This window comes from Pollachius pollachius (genome assembly GCF_949987615.1).
Source record: "Pollachius pollachius genome assembly, chromosome: 1".
Lineage (NCBI taxonomy): Eukaryota > Metazoa > Chordata > Actinopteri > Gadiformes > Gadidae > Pollachius > Pollachius pollachius.
Window position 1 is genome coordinate 9,754,208 of NC_136934.1, and position 18,737 is coordinate 9,772,944.

At 44.0% G+C, this 18,737-nt stretch overlaps 1 protein-coding gene across 1 annotated transcript in view; it reads left to right on the forward strand.

Annotated features, from left to right (window-relative positions):
* Nucleotides 1–11,369: 11,369 nt before the first annotated feature.
* The window catches only part of unc5ca (unc-5 netrin receptor Ca), a 151,508-nt gene continuing 144,140 nt past the window's right edge, over nt 11,370–18,737 (forward strand). The window contains exon 1 of the mRNA XM_079748829.1: nt 11,370–11,657. Coding sequence (XP_079604955.1) covers nt 11,525–11,657 — 133 coding nt within the window. The 5' untranslated portion in view covers nt 11,370–11,524. The remainder of the gene's footprint in view (nt 11,658–18,737) is intronic.

Here is an 18,737-nt window from a genome sequence, read left to right on the forward strand (position 1 = left end):
GGTTCTTGGCACCAGTTTGTCTGGGGTGTGTTACTTAGCCTGGCCTTCGTCTTTCGCAGCCTCCCAATCTTTCATCCCTGGTTACTTTCCACAATTTCGTCTTTCCGAAAGCTTTGGAAAGACCTTACCCTGTGCTCATTCTTGCTCATTCCCCCCCCCCCCCCCTTCGCCTCATCCTTGTTATGTCTGTTTGATGCAGTCCCCTCCTTCTCTTCCCTCCCCATGTCTCTGCCTCTTCCAGTCTTTCACACACAGTCCTGATTCATGTTTTTGTCTTTCACTCCCTCCCCTTCATCACTTCCTCTCTCTCTATCTCTCTCTCTCCGTCTAGCTCGCTCTCACCCTTTTTCCCCTCGACCTACATTCTTGAAGACATTTTTTATTCTCTTATCTTTTTTGGACTATAATGGTTGGCCTTTTTTCGTCATATTCCCAGTAATATATTTTCATAGAGGGAGAGAGGGAAGAAGACTTATTTTCTGTTACCATATTAGGGATGAAAGAGGTGGGGTGAGAAGTAAGATAGTATTATGTGGCTGGCGGTTAATCAAACTGACTGTATATAGTGGAAGAAAAACAGCTGCTTTAATTATCTACATATGCTAGCAGACACACACATATACACAAACATACACACACCCACACACATACACACACATAAACACACATTATCACAGCACAGAAATGCCTGCACACACACACACACACACACTCACAAACACACACACACACTTACACACTTAACACACCTACACACACACACACACACACACACACACACACACACACACACACACACACACACACACACACAAACACACACACACCTATCCACCAGACACACACAACACAACCACAAACATGTATAACACACACACACAGACACAGACACAGACAAACACACACACATACACACGCACACGCGCACACACACAGACACTCATCACGGTCGGTACGGTACAGCCAGGCTTGCAAACAGGCACATTCACACAGGTCATTAGGTTTGGATAATATGCTAGGTCTTGTGTTGGCCGGTGTAAATGAATTAGAGAGCAGGGGGGGGGGGTTCATGCTGAGCCCTAACAGCTTCATGGACATCCCAGCAGTATTTCTGCTATCAGTACTACAGATGCTTTCAACATCTTAATCATTTCCAGGCTCAAAAGTGCCTAGCCAAACTTGGAGTCTGAGGTGATGCTAATGGCCGCTATTGTAATTTACTCTTCTTCTTTTTTTTACGCAAGTAATTAATCTGCTTGTTGATCTGGCTAGATTCCAAAAGAACATTTGGGAGAATCACATTTTTGCTCACACATTTATAAAGCATCTGTTGCATGGAACACTGAACGCTTTTCACGCCATCAAACATCTGCATATTATGCATTTTTGTAAAGTATATGCCTAACAGGTCATCATTATCAAGTTAACTTGCAAATCGATTCAAAAACCCACATGAGGCTCAAGATTTTGGCAAAAACACTTGACTTATTCAGTGTCTGACAGCCCATCTCCAAAAATAGGGACACGGAGGGGAGTAAAACTTTTAAGTAGAAAATTTACACACTACTATTATTGGAAGGACAACAAATTGCCTTTCGGAGGAGCTGAAAGTTTTTCAGCTCTTTTTCAAGTCTCCAATATAAAAAAGAGAAAGCCCACAAAGATCACTAATGAAAAGACTGGTTATCAGCAATTAATATAGAGAAACTTGGCTTATGTCCACTCTAAAGCGAAGAGTTATGTATGACAGTTAATTATTTGTTGTTACTACAGATAATGTTGTATTTTCAGAGGTTGTATGGCTGTTAGGGAAATGCTTGAGCAAGCAAAAGAAACAAACTGTGTTTGTGTGTGTTGTGTGTTCGAATATGCTTGTGTTTGTGTGTGTCTGTGTTCGTATGTGCGTGTGTTTGTGTGTTTGTGTGTGCGTGCGTGCGTGCGTGCGTGCGTGCGTGCGTGCATGCGTGCGTGCGTGTGTGTGTGTTCAGGCTGGGCTGGGTGACTGATTGCCCCCTAGGCAGCTGAAGGAGCTGTGGGGGATTGTATAAAGAGCTCAGGAAGTGACAGCAGAGTAGGGCTGACATGAACTATGACCCCACACTTCTTTTGAAGCATGGACACAGGGACACACACAGCCATATAAATGTCTAAAACACATACATAGACACACATGTGGGCGCACATGCACGGACGCACGCTTGAACACGCACACGCACACACACTCGCACACATACACACAGCGAGAATTGACAGATGTTCAGTTGCGCACCCACACTTTTAAGAGTACATTTTCTACTCTCTGTCTGTCTTTCCTTATCTTTGCACACACACACACACACACGTGCACATACACACACACACACACACACACACAGACACACACACACACACACACACACACACACACACACACATCCACACACACACACACACACACACACACATCCACACACACACACACACACACACACACACACACAGACACACACACACACACACACACACACACACACACACAAGCGCCGGTAGAGGCTGCGACCACAGCCATGAGTTGCAGGAGCACAGTAAGTAGCAGCTAACTGATGGCTCTCTTTCATCCTCTGAGGGATAAATGTGGTGATAGAGGGAGATGGCCGGGGGGGTGTGGTCGGGGGGGTCTGGCCAGCAGGCCTCCGTGCTACAGGCAGGTCTTATCTCCACAGAGACAGCTTTTCAGGCCCAGGTGATTATTTCTTATTTTCATCTCTCCCCTCTCTTCATTTTTTTCTTTTTCTTAATGTTAACACTTTTGAACAGGTCCAGGGCTGACCTGTTGAGTCAATGCGTTTGAAGTCAAGTCGTTCCGCTTCAAACCCTTCGCTTACTTTTAAACCTGCTTTGCACTTTTTGCACAGCCGTCGTTCATTTTGTTTAACGGGATTTGAAATGATACATCATATATCTCAGCGTAACGCAAACAAAGGTCACAAAAATCGATCTATTCATTTATTGATCAAACTCTCGATAGGCTTTATTATTTCAACAAAATGTCCTTTTTTAACCAAAGCAATGTCAGCAGTAAAAGAAGCCTGTCAGACATTGTGCAGGTTAGTGTCTTCAAAGGGCTTCAAAGATGGTGATTGATATATCATAACGTTGTGACTTTTCGACAATAAAGAACAGACGCTTCACTGAATCAAGAAAGTAGTTTGCACATAGGAAAGAAGTTTTTAACTATATTCCTTCAATAACTTTCACACAGCTTTACCCAATAAGTATCTGAAATGGCACAAGTAGCCTTCACGTTCCTACGAGTACCTATGAAGCACTTGTGGAATCTGCAGAGTTAAAAAAGAAGTTGTTAAAATGCCGCACAAGATGGATCAATATAATTTTTCTACAGAGTTGCCCTTTGACAATAAAAAATTAGTAATTTGTAATCCAAACGGAAAAATAAATAATACAATTTAATATTGTTCTCTATTCATACAAATCTGTTCCTCTTCTTCTACAATCGGAAAATAAAACAGACACACATTGGATTCAGTTGCACTGATTCCATTCAATTAGAAATTGTGCACATATGAATTACCCCCAAAAGTGAGCCCGATAAAATGGCCTCTCTTCTGTGCTGTTGTCATTGGAGTCGACAAACTGATCCCAAGTCATTAGAAAACCCCTGGCCTTGCCGGTTGCTTCCTGTAGGGGCAGATAAATGACTCATCACTATTCAGCACAGAGCAGATGCAACACCAACAGCCTGTCATGCTGTGCTAATGTATTCCACTGAGGCATTAGGAAGTGGCCTTCATTGATCACAGACCAACGTTATATATGAGATTCTGTTATTTAGACTAATCACTAACTGTGATGGCCTCAGCCGTGCGGGGGGTAGAAAGTAGCCCACTCACGCACGCACGCACGCACACACACACACACACACACACACACACACACACACACACACACACACACACACACACACACACACACACATTGTATGCATACAATGCACACGCACATTGTAAACATACAATGCACACACACACACATACACACACTCACACACACACACATTGTACACATACAATGCACATACTCCTACGCACACTGTACACCCACACACACACACGCACAATGATGACGTGCACACAAATATTGTACACACACACACACACACATATGCACAAAGTGTACACACGCACCAACACCAACATACGCACACTGTACACCCACACACACACATACAGAATGTACACACACACAATCACCGTCACACATACATGCACACCACCCTAACCCTCGCACACAGTTTTTTAATTGTCTCTCACCCAACCCCTTATTGTCAGCTTACTGTAAAACCTTACTCATTTAAATCCTAAAAGGATCGTTTCTCCGGCATATGTGGGAGAAGGCCACCCTCAGCAGCCTCATAACGATTTAATGACATCAATATTGGTCACTGCAGGAATCACACAGTGGTAATTAAGTGTGAATTTGGGGTTTTGGGCCTGTGCATGAATTAGTTATGAGCTAATCAAAAAGCACTTGGGCTGATTGTGAGGACGTTTAACACCTATGAAGACGTAGGGATTAAGTGACCCTTTTTTCTGTCTCTGACTCCTAAAGATTAACTCTTGGATGGAGCAGCCGGCATCGCTCCAGCGACTTGTTATTTAAATGACGTCTTTTTTCCCCAACACTGTTTTATTTGGCGCGGCAGAGTGGGTCATTACCATAACCAGCCTTGAAACCAATTAAATTGGATCAATGGAAACCAGTCTCAATCACTCAGTTGGCATATTATGTATTAAATATAATCGTGTGTATAAAAGGTTGAAAAAGATTTGAAATAGTTGGTTCTCATGTGTTAAACCAACTGCATGTGGAACGGGACATACACACAGACACACACGCAAAGACACACACACACACACATGCTCACAAACAATCCCTGCCTTGTCAAGTGATCAGAAAGTGTGTCCAGCCAAGATACATTGACACACACACACACGCACACGCACGCACACACACACACGCAAATACACCGGAAAAGTGTCGTTTAGATAGAAAGAAAATAACATCTCCTGGGAAATATGGCAGGAGGGTACATCTAAGTAGATGGTGGTTTGCCTCACATTTCTACAGAAGATCTGTTTTCTGGTCATGTGAAACCGGAGTAGGTGAGGTTCCATCCCCAGTGTTTAAATTGTTGTCCTCTTTGAGATGAGAAGAGTGATGTTTTAATGCAAACAGAAACCAAGAGATAGCTTATCGCAATATTTTTGAATAAATTCCCAGGAAATAGTCTAGTAATTTCAAACTGTGCGTGTTCTGAATACATGAATGGAATGTTAGTCACATTCCTCTTGGTTGGTGTGTCGCTAAACAATAACAAGAAAATAATTGAACCCCCTAACAGCGACAGTCATCTGCATCATAAAGCTCTAGTCTGAGTTCAGTTGTAGTCGGCGTCCTGATAATGTCTGTGGGGCACCAGCATCCCCAGAGCAGGAGAAGGCAGTGGGTATGAATAAGTAATGCACGTATACAAGTAATAGATCTATAATTTTCTGGCACTGCTGGAGTTCAAAACCAACTTGTCCAAGGTTCTAGGGATGATATTGAGTTCTTCTTTTTCTTCTTGTTGCTGAAACTTATGTGTAAGGCTGTTAATAAACAATTTAAGGACCATTATCTGTGCTTGTGCTGCTCTCTATATAAGGTGCCACCGCGGTTTATGTTACTTTGAAAGAGGGGTTTTATGAGTGGAGATAAAACCTAAGACTCCAGTCTGGATTCCTGCTGAGGCATTTCTATCTATATAGAGACATCACCACAACAGCTGACAAAACTCACACTCGTCAACATGGCTGGACGCCTGTGTGGATACTTTACATACACTGTGTGTGTATGTGTGTGTGTGTGTGTGTGTGTGTGTGTGTGTGTGTGTGTGTCTCGCTCTCACCCTCTCTCATGCACACACACAAACACACACACACACAGAATTAATGCTCAACGGGGAGACAGTTGACATGAAGCTGCCGCCAGTCCACCAAAGGGTCGCAACCTGACACAAAAACATGCACATAAATAAACACACACACACACACACACACACACACACACACACACACACACACACACACAAATAAAAGCAAAGGAAAACACTCACTTCAGCCCATACTTGTAAAGCATGCCATTGTGACCCACATGCCATTCAGAGCATGCCAACCAGTGAGTGAGCGAAAGCAGAGGAGGCTGACATCACAGCCAAGAGTGACTGGATCTGAACTACCAGAGGCCTGAAGAACAGGACAGATAGGGAGAAGGCACTGCTTTTAGAATGCCTGCTTGCTTTCCGGTAGTTCTCTCTTTCTCTGTTGGTTTAACCTTTACATTTACATTATTTAGCAAAAGTTTTTGTCTATATCCACTTTCCACCATTCGTACACACATTCACACACTGACGGCGGTGTCAACCATGCAAGGTGACAGCCAGCTCGTCGGGAGCAGTTAAGGTTATGTCTCTTGCTCAGGGACTCCTTGACATTCAGGTAGGTGGAGCCCGGGATTGAACTAGCAACCTTGCGGTCACAAGTCAACCTGCTCTACCTCCTGATTTACTGCTGCCCTCGCTGTCATTCTCAACACACATTAGACTTTAGAAGTTTGAGATGGACAGTCTTTTCTCGCCTCCTCTCTCTGTATGTCTATCTTTACCAGTATATATCACTACATACCGGCTTAGCCCCATCACTTCCAATTGCTCTATCTCGACTGACTGACTTAAGTTATCTCTGTCTCCGCATATCCGTCCATCTCAGTTTATCTCTACATCCTATGTCTGTCTAACTCTACGGCCTGTGTCCATCTGTCTCTACTGTATGTCTCCGTCTATCTCTACTATCTATTGGTCGTCTTATCTCTCACACATCTCTTGTGGGTCCTTTTTGGGTGTCTACACCTCCTGCTCTATTATTTTCTTTAATATAGCGTGTTATTTTTTCGTTAATTAAATTTGGAAGTATTCATGCATAAAACTCCCGACTTCTTTTTCATGTTTGGTGCCAGAGTAAATTAAAAGTATGTTAAGACTTGTTTATTCAACGGTCTCACCTGACGAACCAGCGTCCTTGAGCATGTTGCATTCCATTGAACTTGAGGTTTAATTAAAATTGCCAAATATGATGCAGTGATATTTAATAACCTGATACGCTGCACCCCAATTTGATTTCCAATTAGGAAATTAACATTTTATTGATTTCCCGTTCTTCACGCAAAAAAACTCTTCGGACAGTAGCATAGATTGTTATGTAAACAATTGAAACTACCAACAAATATAGCATTTATGCTGAATCTAGAAACACTCCCTTTACTGCTCGAAAGGGCACGTCCTGCCTCGCATTTTCCGATCTATTTCAGTTTTTTCCCAACGGAATGATTGTCTCCAAAACTTTATGAGGGTGTGTGCGTGTTTCTGTGTTTGAATGTGCTTCGGTTAGAGTCAATTTGTGGGATGGTGCTTCTGTCAGTGATTGTGTGTTGTGTGTGTGTGTGTGTGTGTGTGGGGGGGGGGGGGGATTCTCATAATACATCCTTTCTAGTTCCGTCTGTGCCTCTGTCTGTCTGCATAACATTCAAAGGGGCTCAACAGAACATGTTGTTTCTGCTTTATTGGGAGCATGATGCAGAGGCCACGGGGAGGGTCGCGTTGATCCATCTACAGAATGAGATTGCCTGCACCGTTTGCCAAACAATCTGACAAACGACCAAAATCAAAAGTGATTTGAAAGGATTGCTGTCCCGCAGGCTGTGTTTTTCAATAAACAGGTAGGTTGGAAACATATAAAGACACACATACGCATGCGCGCAAGCGCACACACTCACAAACAAACAAACAATAGCCTTGACAAAGATAGACACACACACACACACACACACACACAATAGCCTCAACAAAGACAGAGACACACACAGACACACAAACACATAATAGTCTAGACAGGGATAGAGACACACGCACATAATATTCTCAGCAACAAACACAAAACCAAACAAACACACACACACGGGTGCTTCGTCATACAAAGCACTGTTCCGTGTCTAGAAGAATTACCTGCACCCCCCCACCCCCCCCCCCCCGCTCTGGTCTTCCCGCTTCCCGCTCTGGTCTGATCCACCTGAATGTTTGAGTATTAGATTAGGCGTCATAGATGTGATTATTTGTCCCCGGGCACGGACATCTATCTCCTGATTAAAAACGTGGAGCAGGACCCATTATGTAACTGCTTAAAGAGATTAAACCAAGTCACCCCGTTGGGGGGGAGGGGCGAGCATGCTGTCCATTGTTGTGCGCTCCAAAATACTGCTACGATGTCTGTGTTGGTGGGATGGGTGCTGGAGCGAGGGAGCGAGGGTGAAGGCTTACAGTGTTGTGTTTGTAGAAGCTTTCCATTCGGAACCGCTTGGTCCTGACCTGCAATGTGATTGGACGGTGCTTTTCCACGCCAAACTTTAACCTTATATGCTACGAGTACGGTGTTAGTGTTCAACTGCCGTGTGTGTGTGTGTGTGCAAACACACACACACACACACACACACACACACACACACACACACACACACACACACACACACACACACACACACACACACACACACACACACACACACACACACACACACACACGCACGCACGCACGCACACACTCACACTCACGCTCACACATTTATCATTCATATGGTGTATGTATCACACTGCTGCTACTTGAGCTTGACTGGAGAATGTATGTTGTTTGGGACGTCCTGAAGTGGAATCTGCCATCCGAACACTAAGCAGCAGAACTCCGGCAGGCAGGAGGTTATGTATTCATGTTCAACACTCAAAGGCCATGTTGTTGTGTGACCCTGTGCCCGGAGCCTGCGGTACAACATTGCATGGAGCATGTCAATATTAGCTGTTGCCATAAATCAGGATGGAATATACTGAAGAGTGAATTTATATATGCTCACATTTGAGCTGAGCAAACGATCGATTCTTCTGTAGCTGATCATTTGCAATGTTGAAATGATGCCAATAAGAGTTAAAGGCATCTTTTGAATCCTAATCCATGCAGTACCCTTGTCTAACACAACTAATGTCTATATTACTTAGCTGTTGGTTAACGGCAAATCATGAAGAGCAGATACTACGTAAGTAGTCGGCACAAATCCAGAAATGCAGCTATTTCTGGTGTTCATACTAATTACAAACACACAAACTCACTCCCAATAAATAAGCCCAGTACTGTAGTGTGCCACAGCCCTCGAATTGAGCTTCTTCAAATCAGGATTTCACACCACTTTAGATGGAGTATACCCTACGGGGCCTGTCTTCTCCTTATTGGCATTAAATCTTCTCTATAAATGCTCCAAACTCATCTCACTCAGCCCTGGGCTTATGTACGTATGTACGTATGTAGGTAGGTATGTATGTACATATGTACGTATGTATGTATGTATGTATGTATGTATGTATGTATGTATGTATGTATGTATGTATGTATGTATGTATGTATGTATTTATGAATGTATCTATGTAAAGTGTATAATATACTTGCTATATATATATATATATATATATATATATATATATATATATATATATCTTTCTTTAATATACATGCTATATACTTACTACAGTGAAAACGGTTGTGAGTATAAGTGTTGATCCATATCCGCGTGCCGTATATCGCCAGTGTAACTTATTGCTTTCCCATTCCCAATAAAGTAGCTGGATATAAAGGCTTTTTACAGGTCCCTGTGGGTAGCGTCTGCTGCTTCTACTGGAAGTCATTGAGCTGTGTGGCAGGCTGTTGTGACAAATAGCAGCGTGCACATATTTTACTGTGCCATTTACAATGCATGATCCAGCCTGCCCAACTCAAACGGCCGGGCTGAGGACCTGCCGGGAATAACAGAGAGCCGGCGTTGTGTTTGTGCAGGTATACTGCAGGCACACTGCTGCACGTGTTTCTGCATACACACACATGAGCGTACACGCATTGGGCACGAAACCCTGAAGGAACGGTATGAGCGCATGCACACAGACGCATATATGCACACGCATATAGAGACAATTTACACACACTTATACTGGCTCACACACACACAGACACACAGACACACACACACACATACCCATACACACACACACACATAAAAATACTGGCGCACACACACACACACACACACACACACAAAATGTAGGGCATCAGTGCTGCTCCCATAATCCTTGGCAATATGAAATTGCGAGTGACCTGTAGATTAGACAAGTTTATAGTCGAATAAAAGGGTAATGATAGACGTCAATAGCATTCTATATCTGTCTGAGCTCCTAACCAAGAGTGTAGTAGGCCCATCTGTAGCAGAAACACATACAGAACAATTCAATTAAGGAATCATTCCTTTATTGAGGACAGCCTGCATGAAACTTAGAGATCTTCTTTGCGTTATTGTGGTGGTGTATATATTTTTCCCATATTTTATTTACTTTTCAGTAACCCATTTAGGTAACCTCACTGCGGTTGAGTTCACTAGCATTGCTGCTGATGTCCCTTTTTCGAACCCTCCTCGACAGAATGATTAATCCGCTATTAAAAAGTAAATAAAAGCTTACATTTGTATAGATGGTTAGGTAAACGGTTAATGGTCCGATGCGTACCTCCTTGGGACCTCAGTGCAGCCATAAGGGGGCAGCCACCAGTCGGCCAGATCTCGCGCTCTCCGTTTGGCCGGAGTGAAACGCGGTTTTCCCACCGTTTATTTCCCACCGGCTTGACTCTCCAGCGCCGCGCGTCTGTGCGCACACGCGGGTTTCATTACCAACCTCAGCGAAGAGAAACACGAACAAATTTGAGAATTGACTCATGATATAACACTCAAGGAAATTCATTGTCGTTCAAAGTCGTCTTTGATACATTAATTGTTTTCACACCAGCTGAATCGCCCTACGCTACAAAGCTCTTAATTGTTTTTCTGTCTTTATTTTAATGAATAATGTTCATCCCCGTCATCAAGTAATACACGTGAACGTGAACAAAACGGCAAACCGCAGAAAAGACGACATTGAGAAGTAGCGCGATAATGAGCGCGCGAGGGAGCGCGTGGCTTCTACTGCTACGGTAGCCGGAGGGCGGTGGCGTTTCTCGCGCTGCGTAAACGGAGAGAGCAGGGAGAGAAAGGGAGGGAGAGAAAGGTATAGGGAGCGCGTTCAGTGGCCAGGCAGCACCGCCGCTGACACTGAGCGAGGGACCCAGCGAACGAGGTGATTTCGCCTCTCTTCTTTTTGCACACAGCTTCAGCTCGCACGTTTTCAAACGGATTAGACACCGGGGACCCAAAGCGTATCAACCCAATCTTTTGGGCTTTTCTTTTTTGCCCGAGCAGACAATAAACACTTATTGGGGGTTCTGGTCCCGTCCCCCCCACAGACACACACCCCTCCCCAGCCCCCCGTAACCACAAGCAGCGGAGGAGCAGAGGAGTTTCTCACACGGCTTGTATGTGGAAAAGTGGACGGAGCACTGGGCCGAGCACTGGAATAGGACACCTGGGTTGCCGCCGATTGATGAGAATGTGTGCCACGCCGGGAATCATGGTGCTCCTGGTGGTCGTACACCTAGGACTTGCCCAAGGTAAGTGCTGGCATTTTGCGTTTTTCAAACCACAAAGATCCCCCCTTTTTTAAACACACATGTTTACGTCTGTAAACAGCCATGGATGGGCTGTTAGACAAACATTTCGAGTCATGTCCAAGTATGTATTTTTTCCTTTTAGAAAATGTGTTCATCGGGGATTGAAGTGACAACACTTAAGAAGTGAGGAGAAACTGTGAAGCCTGATCTGTTCTGCGGTGGCTTCTCTTTATGTGAAGAGACGCGACGCGATAAGATGAGGCGTGCAATGATTATAGATGATGTCAAGCAGTTTGATACGATAGCACTCACGTGCATGTTATTGTTTCTTTATTATTTTGCAACCTTTACACTTAAATTTACACACACGCAATGAGGGTCTATTTAATAACGTAAAGTGCCCGTCACCGGCGCCCCAAGGTGCGTGGAGCGAAAGTACGGTTTGCCCGATCATGGAAATATTGTGGGTAAAAGTAGTACTGTTGCATAAATGATCATGCATCTATATCAAATATTGTTTGATCATGGCTGTGAAATCATGTTTGCGTCCCATCTTTGACCGTATAGGCACATATATTCCGCGGGAATGTCTTTATTTTTCTCTCTCTGGAAAACATTTAGGTCAAATCCTGAGTATTTGATTTATATTTCTCTCCGCTGGGATCTCCTGTTATCTCCTCGCCTATTCGACTTCCATAGCATCTCATTTATATACTATGATCGATACCGACTGTGTGCGGTAATAACTTTGTTTTGGTGATTATATGCGTCCATCCCATAGTGGCTGTATTGGCCAATGCCTCATATTGCATTCATTATTTTGATTGGGCTGTCAATTATGTGTGATTAAACAGTAAACAACCCAATTCACATACAGGGACGCCTGGAGAGTTATATGATGGCTAACGATGTTACTTTTTAATTGAATAATCAAGCGATTGATTCTGTGCACAAGACCAAGGTCTTGAACGTAGAGTGAGTTTTCTCACTCTACGTTCGCTATTCACCCCAGACTCAGAGGGCAACTCCCATTTAAAGGATTAGCCTACGACTTTTTACTCTTTTGACTCTTACTCTGGAAGTTGCTCTGTCTCTCTGATTCTTTTCTGTAAAGAACCCCGATCTTATAATTGTATTTGAAGGAGACAATCATTCCTTATTTTCATTTCCCTTCAAGGGCTATGGTCTGTAAATCAATGAGTCTATCGGATTATTCTATGGATTGTTATTAATCAAGAGGAATATTTTCTTTAATAATGCTTTCTTTAACAATCATTAATGTATCGGCGGTTTTGGTTGTATTCTTTCAAATTAATTGTGATGTAAGATGTTCCAAGTAGGCCTACACTATTTCACACGCACACGCACACGCTCACGCTCATGCTCACGCTCAAGCAGATGAGAGTGGGTGTCACATTTTCTCTTGTCAGTTGGAGTGCATGTGTTCACCTTTCATCTCAGTGTCACATTCACGGTGTTGACCCTCTAAAAAACAGCATAAGCCAAGTCCTTTTCTAAGGGTGGACAAACTCATGTCTACTACAAACTTAATACTTGCCCCATTGTTGTTTTTCCTTCCAAAAAGCTTATTCCAGAAAGATTTAAACATATATGTTGACGCTCTCTGTCCTTGCTCTGGGTGTATCGAGACTTTCACACGAGGAGGAGGAGGAAGTTATCTTACTTGAATTGAATTTCCAGTTAAATCTTGTTATGCTATTTGGTTTTCATTGCAGATTAGACATTCCAAATGGATGAGCTGGTAACAAAAATTCTACAGGGAATTAGAAGGAACAAAAAGTTTGGCTTGGGGACATCTCTTGTATCCGGGAGTCTGTAGCGTGTGGGTGGGCGTATGTGTGAGGCTGACGTTCTGGAGGTGTGAAGATGTACTGAACATGCGTTCATGTGTTGTTTCTATAGGAATGTCTAGGATATATGTGTGCGTAGGCGCTTGGGCATAGACATTTTAGAACGTTATTGTGTGTTGTTGGGATTGTTTTCAACTACATTTGGCAGAGCTCATATTTGTGTGATATTGGCATCATGGCATTTTTAGCGCTCTCAGGCCATCTACAAATATGCTTTGTTCCTTTCCCATGATGCAGTGCAGTCATCCAAGGTTTACCAGCCAAGGGACAGCTGGGGTGATTTGGAACCAAATGAGTCAATCCGATTGGCTGGACAATGCAAGCCACAAAATTATGAGTGATTGATCAGGAATAATGTGATGTGTGAGTAATATTAAGAGGAAGAGAGAACCAAGATAGAGCTGGTGATAAAGCAGAGAGAGAGAGAGAGAGAGAGAGAGAGAGGGGGGGGGGGGGGGGGGGGGGGGAAGAGATTGAGGGAATGGACAAGATTAATGAATGAAGAGAAGGCGATCTCTCTGGGTGGTTTGCTCTGGCTTTGATCACTCCAGTAGGACACACACACACACACACACACACACACACACACACACACACACACACACACACACACACACTTTCTGCGTTGTAAGACAATACTTCATTCTGTGTGTGGTTGCATGTGCAGTGTGTCGTTTGTGTCGTGTGTGTTTGTGTGTGTGTGTGTGTGTGTGTGTGAACGCATGTGAGAGTGTGTGAAAGGACGTCTTTCACTGTGTCTAGGATTGTTTTGTATGGAAAGGCCCCCTGCTGCTAGGAGTAGCCTAGCGATGGCAGATCTCTCTCTCTCTCTCTCTCTCTCTCTCTCTCTCTCTCTCTCTCTCTCTCTCTCTCTCTATCCCTCTCCCTCTCCCTCTCCCATTTCACAGGCTATAATTTTTTCTCATCCGCAAGTTGTTTTACTTGGTTAATGTGCGGGATTGTTTATAGTCCCTCTTCCTCTCTAGTTGGCCTATGACTCTTACAGCACTAATGGTTTTACATCTGTTAACAGTGCTCTCATGCGTTTCATACACATTTCATGGGGACCACGGTGTGGAAGCCATTCATGAACAGAATCGCATGAACTCGGGCATCATGTCAAGCAGTATAGCAGACAGTGAAACGCTGTCTTCAATTTATGCTATGTGTTCAAGAAAAGAAACGGTAACATGAAGTGAACAATGCACCTTTATTCCATAGGCTCTGTATAAGTGTCTAGGAGATAGCCTAGGGTGGAATAGCGCTCTTTCTCCACTGGGGAAATCCTGTGATGAAGGATAATTTTGCGCGTGCGTAGGTATCTGCTGCAGGGAAGGACCGACCAAAACAGGAGTGAGGAGGAAGGGAAAACAAGAAAGGATCAAATGAATGTTGGGAAGCTGACTCCCAGTGTCTCCCGCTGTTGGCACTAAATCCGTCTGGAGTGTCACATAAAGTCTCGGAATTATGAATTTTTCATGGTCTGCGAAACCGTAGGCCACATTTCGGGCTCCTATTTCCACAGTTTTGGATTGTGATTGTGCATGTGTTTGTGTGTGTGTGAGAGAGTGTGTGTGCGTGTGTGTTTGTGAGTGAGCCCTGTCGATGTCCTTAAAGAATGCATTTTGTTCTGAATATGAAAACTTTTTTGCTGCAAGAAATAATAACCCCATTCAAAGCGATTTCACCCCAACCCCCCACACTTATTTTCAACCAAAAGATTTAGCTCTGAGATAAGAAGAAAATTAACTTCATTCATTTCGTCAATCCCTTTATTCAGTTGTACGAGAAGTGTTTCGACTGTCGTTTATAACTTTTCCAAATGCTCTGTATTTCAAAGATCATGGTGAGTCAATTTTTTTACTTTGAGATATCATCCCAAATTAATATTGTGTTCATTATCAGGCATTCATTTATATGGAATGTGTTGACGTCAGCCATGTCAGGAACCACTAACTGATATGTTTATGGTGTGCACACCCAAGAGCCATGCTAGGCTGCCTGGTGTCTAATTCTTGTAGTGTACTGTTTTGTGGAAACTGGATTCCCACAATAAACACTTGGCTCTGGTGAATAGAAAGAACAGTGCCAAGCCACTGATTCCTGTCCTGCTCACCATTGTCTCAATTTTCTCTTTGTCATTTGTCCTCTTTTTCTTTTTAGTCTTTCTATTTTCTTTCTTTCTCTCTTTCTTCATTCTTTCTTTCTTTCTTATTTCCTTGCTCTTGCTTTCTCTTTTTTTTTACTCTTAGTCTCTCTCTCCCCCTACTGTGTTTGTAGCTAGATTGAGACAGTTTAATTAGATTGCAGTTTAATTAGAGTGTAGTCCCAACACTGGAAGTATTGTTGTGCTTCTGAATGCCAAACCGGCCCACAAGGTTCCCTGTATAGCAATTTGGTAGACCAATCCAAAAAAGATCCTTCCGCAAATCCATTTATCCCGGGAAAAAGGTCATTACGGCGTTCTTTGAAATGGACATTTTAATAAAAAATACGCCACCATCAAGTGCAGAGCTTATTGAAATAACTCAACGTTGAACTCCCACGCCACACCCCCACACACGCACACACGCACACACACACACCGTCTGATTCCAACACATTGAGAGAGAGGATGGACGGATGGAAGGAGGTAGGCAGGGCAGGACATGGAGATGACAAGTCAGAGGAACGGCGTGAGTGGTGCCTTCACCTCCACCACCACCGCCTCCGCCACGCCAGCTGCTCTGTATTGAAATCTCTTCTTGTATCTGTGTTGTAAAACCCTGCAGTTATCCACCGACAACAGCCTAGGGCCGTACACGGTCGATATATTGTTTTTATTTGATCCTGTAAAACTTCCAGCAAATGGCGCAAGCCCACTTTTATTCCCCTCGCCAACAACAAGAGGCCACAGCGTTCACTGAAGACAAGCCATTACAGAAAGAACACACACACGTATATCTATAAATATTTATTCTGCTTGTCAAGAAATGGGATCTCTCTGTCTCTCTCTTTCACCACACCCCGTCTCCCCCCCTCACACACGCTCTTCCCGGTAACATGTGTGTTCTTGACACCCTTTATGGATCCCTGCCAAGGTACCAATCTGCTCCTGCTGCAGATCCTATGCTTGTGGCGTTCACGTTAGACACAATATGTAGATGTTCTCATTTGAATTAGCATACATTAGGTTAACCGTATCAGCCAAGTTTTCTTATTGTACATTCTTGTTCTTTATCAACTCAGTGCACTTGATACCCTTCAACACACACACAAACACACACACACACACACACACACACACACACACACACACACACACACACACACACACACACACACACACACACACACACACACACACACACACACACACACACACACACACACACGTGTATCCACACAGCCGTACCCACCCACGCACACGAAAACAAATGAAGGCACCCATGCATTCCGACCTCGCATTCAAAAACAATTTCCCCTCCACTTAAAATCCTTTCGGGCCACACACGATCGCCAGATGGGTGCTGGGTGTTTTGGGTGAACAGTGGGCATTCAACATGCGTGTTGTACGTATGTTCATATTGGGTGCGAGTGTTTGATGAAGAGGGAGCAAGAGGGGGAGAGGGACTTATTCAACGCACCATGAATATGTAATACTGCTGCCATTGAGGGAAGGCGGTATAGCGCGACAGGGGGTCCGCTAGTCGAAGACTGTTGGGGGGTGTTTTGTTTAGCCTGAATGTGCTTATTGTGCCGCGCATTATCCTCTCGAGGAAAGAACCGGAGGGCGAGGGAGTAAGAGGGGAAGGAGAGGGAGCGACAGCCAGCCGGGAAAACAAAGGTCGACAAGTAAACACGAGCAAAGGGCAGCAGGGGGAAAGAGGCATGGGAGAAAGGAAGCGGGGGAGAGATAGAAGGAAGACGAAGAGCGAACAAGGTGGAGTGTTTGTTGTTTTTGTTTTTTCGGGGGTGAAGTTGACATTCAGGCCGCTTTAGATACAAGACAAAAGCTGCACTGTAACGGGCTCATTCAGCACTCAGTAGTGTGGAAAGGGAGGGAGGAACGGGGGAGACGGCGGGAGGGAGGGAGGGAGCATGCTGAGCAGTAGTTTGGAAGCCGCCTCACGGATTAGTCTTTCTCTTTCTCCTCTCTCTGCTTTTCTTTCCATTCTCCATCCTCTTTCAACCCCTTCTGTCTTTCCCTCCCCTGGGTTTCCCTCTTTCTTTCTCCTTCCCAAGTTTAGATTTCCTTTTCTTTTCGTTTCCCCCTCTGCGTCCCTTTTACTCTCCTTCTCTTTTTCCCCCGCTCCGCTCCACCAACAGTTCAACAGTAACTCTTTCTCTCGCCCCGCCTCTCTTTCCCCCTCCATCCCGACAGTGCCAAGTGTGTCTGTAATCTAGTGGCCCATCTGACGGAATATGCAAAACCTGAAACCATAATTACTATAATCACCGACTGTAACTTTTACCTCCATGCTTACATCGGAGCTCTGGTCACCCATTAAAGCACGGGCATACACTGACGCACACGCACACACGCACACAGACACACGCATGCACTTTTATTTGCACTTTCGTGCATGCATACAAACACACACCCTTGCACACAGACGTGATGCAAATAAAAGTGCACCATAAAATCTGAATGCATACAAAGTCAGAGACATCCAAACGCAGTACATTCAAATTGCTGAGGATGTGAAATTGGCTATGCTAAAAAGCTTTTTTTTGTGCTGAAAGAGCACACACAGAGACACACACACACACACACACACACACACACACACACACACACACACACACTCTAATATAGGCACTAAAAACACTGAAAAGCACTTACGTAATAAAAACGTATGTGGATACATGCAACACATGCATTCAGACAACACTACACTGTTCGTTGGAGGACTTTTACGTGCTGTAGTAGTAGAGCTAGCCCACTTTCTCCGCATGGGGTCCATATTTTACCCGGTGACAAAGATTATGCGTAAGCAGTTTGCTTTGATTAATTTGAACACAGCCTTCTAAGTGGTTAATGAATGCGGGCAGCCCTTTGCTGAGAAGGCACGTTGGTTTGTTCCCCCTGTGTCTGCGTTTGTGTGTTATAGCGGACATGTAAAGATGAAATATCACAGTGTTATTTGCAAGAATAATCCATTGGCACAGCAGTTTTTCTTCCTCCCTAAGGAGTAAAAGTAATTGCAGGTAGACAGGTATTGTAGGT